Source organism: Diorhabda carinulata, chromosome 1 (assembly GCF_026250575.1).
Source record: "Diorhabda carinulata isolate Delta chromosome 1, icDioCari1.1, whole genome shotgun sequence".
Taxonomy (NCBI): Eukaryota; Metazoa; Arthropoda; class Insecta; order Coleoptera; family Chrysomelidae; genus Diorhabda; species Diorhabda carinulata.
This window is the reverse complement of record NC_079460.1, coordinates 24012288-24017404: the sequence shown is the minus strand read 5'-3', so window position 1 is coordinate 24017404 and position 5117 is coordinate 24012288. Positions and strand designations below refer to the sequence as shown.

At 37.3% G+C, this 5117-nt stretch overlaps 2 protein-coding genes across 2 annotated transcripts; one reads left to right on the top strand and one right to left on the bottom strand.

The window, feature by feature from the left end:
• Window positions 1–282: 282 nt before the first annotated feature.
• On the bottom strand, window positions 283–879 carry LOC130904118 (40S ribosomal protein S2-like). Its single transcript, XM_057816691.1, has one exon. It carries the CDS (start codon window positions 859–861, stop codon window positions 499–501), a length of 363 nt encoding a protein of 120 aa, XP_057672674.1. The 5' UTR covers window positions 862–879; the 3' UTR covers window positions 283–498.
• Window positions 880–1134: 255 nt separating this feature from the next.
• Window positions 1135–4634, top strand: LOC130894861 (uncharacterized). Its single transcript, XM_057801880.1, has 2 exons — window positions 1135–1158; window positions 1443–4634. The coding sequence occupies exons 1-2, from the start codon at window positions 1135–1137 to the stop codon at window positions 4512–4514; spliced, it is 3096 nt and encodes a 1031-aa protein (XP_057657863.1). The 3' UTR covers window positions 4515–4634.
• Window positions 4635–5117: the final 483 nt, after the last annotated feature.

Here is a 5117-nt window from a genome sequence, read left to right as displayed (position 1 = left end):
AAAATCAAATTTATAATATATTTTAAAAATATAGCTTCTTATTGACTTACTTACTAACTTAAATAGGTTTGTATTATAACTAGGCTGTTAAATACTGAATATACTGTTTACACCACCACTACACCAACACTCACGATTACACTGTGTGACGCGCGTTTCGATAACCAACTTATCGTCTTCAGAGACTTTTTTTTCTTTTCTTTTTTACCCGATGTACCAGTTGAACCCCTAGCTGAATTATAACAATCCTTAATACCAGCCAACTGTAGAAGCAGATACGATTCCAGTACCACGGGGAGCTGGAATTAACCTCACAGGAACAGATCCACACTTACCAGTTACCTTGCAAGGTATTGTGTAAGGTTGACCAATCTTGTTATGCCAGTAACCTCTACGGACAGGTACTACAGATAATTTAGACAAAATAATAGCTCCTCTGACAGCTGTAGCAACTTCTTTACTGCACTTCACACCCAAACCGATATGACCTTTACTGTCTCAAATAGCAACAAAAGCCTTGAATCGAGTATGTTGTCCGACACAAGTTTGTTTCTGTACTGGCATTATTTTCAATACCTCATAATTTTTGAAGGGCCCAATAAAATGATCAATGATTTCAAATTCCTTAATGGGCAATGAAAACAAGTAGATTTCTTCGAGTGATCGAATTTTTCCATCTTTCACTAAACGTCCTAACTTAGTGACTGGTACCCATTCTTTCTGGTCTTCCTTTCCACGGCCACGTCCGCGTCCACAGTCTTTACCGCGACCTCTTGTACCTCCTCGGCTACCACCGCACCCAGTACCACCGAAACCATCACGGAATTCACCACGTCCACCGGCTGGAGCTGCGTCCGCCATTGTTCAGTTCCTTCTTCTTCGACGGCAACGAAAGAAAGAAGGCAGGCGTCAGACAGTATAATTGTTAGTGTTGGTGTAGTAATGGTGTAAACAGTATATTCAGTATGAATATCGCCAAAGGTTGGAGAAATTCCAACTTAGGCTGTAGTATGAATAGTCCTACTTTGGTTTCCATATTTTTTGTGTGTGTACCAACAGAAAATTAAGAAAATCATATATACTTAGCCATTCAATTATCTATCAAATGAAATTAAGCAGAATCCAATATCTCTCATGCCTTTGGAACTTTCTATGAAAGTATATAAAGAAATTTCGTGACATCTGGAAACGAAAATTATCTTCATAACTTCTAGACATACATACTCATACTACAATTAGTTCAAAATATATTTAAAAAGTTTCACATCAAATTCCACTCTCTGTTTTTCACACAAATAGAGATTTAAGTAAACTAAGTATAGTCAGTTATTTAATTACATTTCTTCTATAAAAATAATATATCTTACACAGTGTCGAAGTTGATAAACTTTTTATCAATGTTTTTTAAAAAATAATTTTTAAAAATTTGTTTTTGTTTTCAGATATTTGTTGCTGTTCTATGCACGTGCTTTACCTGGCAACAAGTAGCTGCTGTAGTAAATAATAATCCTCTGAAAGATGAATCTGTTAATTCTACACCTGAAAACACAAACCAATCCACTGAGACTGGAGAAGTAGTGGCAGACTCAGTAGGAGCAGCTATTGAAGAAAAGGGCAATAGAAGAGAAGCTGGATTAGTTGATAATTATGGCGCGCCGCAAGTAGATATAACATTACCTGTCATTGATTCTTATCTACCAGCAGAACCAAGCAATCCAAATCTTCCTATTCCTGTTTATGGTATACCAATAACATCTTCTAATAATGTAGTTTATCCTGAACCTCCTCCTGATATTCCACCTCCCAAACCTGTACCCTCGCTGGCTTATGGATTACCACATATCAATAATTATGGACAACCTTTTAAAAACAACTTCGTTCTTCCAAATAGTCTTTTTTTTGGTTCTCCAGGAAATAATTATGGAGCACCTAATAACAATTATGGACCTCCAGTACGCCACTTTCCACGTAAACCATTTTATGGTCCACCGCGTTTGCAATATGGTCCTCCTGGTAAGCCATTAAATAATGTTAAATTTGGTTCCAAACAACCATACAAAAAATTTGGACCTAAATATCAGTCTAAGCCATTTACGACATATGGACCCCCGGTAGAGTATTTTAAGGATAATTACAGTCCTGGGAAATTTAACACGAATTTTAATAGCGAGAACATTATATCTCTCGGAGGATCTTTAGGAGGAGTAAACACAAAATACGGACCTCCAAATTTGGCGGTAAATTTGGATTTCTCTGGAGTGAATGGTAATAGTCAACATGGAGTATCCAATTTTGGTTTCTCCAGTCACGGTAGTGTTAACTCAGTTTCAACTGAATATGGTACTCCTGATAGCGATATCTTGAGTTTTCCTAAGCCACAATATGGCCCTCCTCAACCCTCTCCCCATCCAAGACCGCCACATCCTGGAGCCCCAGCTCCTCCAACTCCACCTGATATCAAATATGACGGGTGGCAGCCAATTCCCGGCCTAGTATCTAGGAAACCAACTCCTGTTTATGGAGCACCACATGTGGAGCAGCATATTGAGAATGATTTGAGTTATAATAAAGATTTATCACCACCCCCAGTGGAATCTCATAATGAACCACAATCGAACATTCACACTTCTGTAGCTAATCTCGAACTAGAAAATTCATATTCATCTGTTAGTCATAATGGAGTAAGTGACTCCTACAAGGCTCCTTTGAATACAGTGACAGGATCAGGTGGAGTAGTGATCGCATCCGGTGAAGAAGCACATGCAAATAAAGATCATTCACATGAACATCAAAATAATGTCAATATTGGACTGTCAGCTATTGGATTAAACGGACAAAATATCAATACGGTGAAGAGTATTGGTTACGAAATCTTCCCTAGCGGCGCAGCCACAATTTCCGGAGAACAAACTAGTTCATATGGAGCACCAGCAATTTCTTCTAATTCTTACAGTGGCACAGCTAATTTGGTTCAAATATCTGGTTCCTATGAACCTCCAACTAGTTCCATACAACATTCTGGTTCTTATGAAGCTCCAATTATATCAGGACAATCGCATCCATCTGGTTCATACGGGACACCTTTGCAATCAACCAACTCTTTGGCTACCACTCATTCATTTACAGGTGCATCTTTCGGATCTTCACATATACACAATTCATTCAATTCTCAGAAAAATCATGGTTATAAGGGATTGTCGCTTTCCAATTCAGGCATTGGTTTGATTCCTCCAAGTGGTGTATACGGTAGTCCAAGCGGATCTTATGGAGCACCTTTGTTCTCTGGACCAAAACCAGGACACTCAAAATATCATATTCCACCACCTCCGTCCAATTTATACGGAACTCCACATGGCCACTCTACGGCTTCTTTCCAAAATATAAATAATAGTTATACAAGTTATAATGCACCTTTAAATTTTGTTAATCAACAACAATTATCGCAATCACACGGTGTTAACGATATAATATCCTTGGATTACAGCTATCCAGGAGTTACACTCGATTTGACTCAGGGAAGTGGACAAATCAACTACAATACTCCTCACGATTGTAAACAGCAATCTTTACCATCTTTGTCTTATGGAGTACCTTCTGCAAATAGTTACACAGCCGCATTGTCATCTTTAACGACTAATATCGGTCATAGCGGCGCTTCAATTTCTAATACTTATGGAGCTCCAGAATCTCAGCTCCTACAACAAGTGGAAATTCAATTAGAATCTAAGCCTCATGATACTTATGGAGTTCCTGATTTAACGGCGTCTCATAGTCAAAAAATTAATACTAAAGTGAAAGCTAACTCAATTGAGACTCAAGCAGAAGATATACAAGGCAAATCGTATGGAAAAACTTTAGCAGCTAGCTTTGGACCTAATAGTGAGCTCGTACAATCTCAAAGCATCGATTTCAATAACATTTCTCTGCAGGGCGCATTAGGTTCATATACTTTGCAAATTCAATCTGCTGACGGGGGTCAATCACCAGTTCCACACGGGCAAGTACTAAATGATGGGCTGTTACAGTCGATTCTTGCTGCTATCGAGCAACCAAAAGGTTCTAATTCAGGTCAACCCATTATTCAATTACAGAAAAGCTTGGAACAACAACAATTTGTTACAAATGATACTATTTCATCTGTCGTTGAGCAGTTGACCGACGAAGAAATACGACAAGGAACGCAGCTGGCAAAAGAAAATATTGTAAAAACTTCCCAACTTGATGAAGAAACAAATAAAATTCCGTCTGTTCGAGACATCAAGGACTCAGAAACTCAGTACTCATTCTCCAATAAGTACCTAGTTACTGCTACAAATCCAATGCAGAATCAAAGACAAACAACCAATATAGAAACTAATGATGTAAGTCCTGGTGAATCAGATATACCAATTCTGGAGAATAATGGTATAGCTTTATATTTCAGTAACACACAACGACTGAAGAAGGAAACTGAAGGTGAAGGTAATCATGGATTGCAAAATATAGAAGATAAAAGTGGACAACATGGAGAATAAAACGCGATTTCCGCTTGAAAGTTTCACAATTGCTCAAAACGTTATGCTTTATTAATGTGACTGAACAAATATGATATATACATATTTTTAAGTGAAAGTAGTTATTTATTTTAAGTAATTATTTATTTATTTTGATGTAGATTGTTTTAATAAAAAAATGCATTGTTACTCGTGTTTTTGAAACAAGGGGAGAAATGATTCCGAAAAGACCGTCAATTGATAACAGTGAAGCAGACGTGAGTATTATAGTAGATTAAGTAGATAAAGCTCAAGAGTTACTGGTTGAAGGTTTGCCAATTATATATTTAGCCTTGGAAAATCTGCTTCGGACTATAGTTGTTTACAGTTATTTAAAAACTTTTTTGTTGTGTATTCCTATGACAAGAATGCATTACATTACATAACCAAGCCTCTAAACCGGTAAAAACTGGTATTATGAATTCAAACTTGATTGATGTTCATCATATCTGGTCGAACTCCTTATGATTGTGTCTGGAAATATCGATGCTGAACTGAGACTGATTAAACAAGACCGTTATGTGACTTGAGAGGCATCAATTAGGTGCTGAATAATCATTTGGCCGTAAAAATTTTTTTCGCGTC

Coding starts and splice junctions, on each gene's coding strand:
- LOC130904118 (XM_057816691.1), bottom strand. CDS start 861: ATGGCGGACGCAGCTCCAGCCGGTGGACGTGGTGAATTCCGTGATGGT.
- LOC130894861 (XM_057801880.1), top strand. CDS start 1,135: ATGCCTTTGGAACTTTCTATGAAA. Junction 1,159..1,442: donor CTTTGGAACTTTCTATGAAA/GTATATAAAGAA, acceptor TTTTGTTTTCAG/ATATTTGTTGCTGTTCTATG.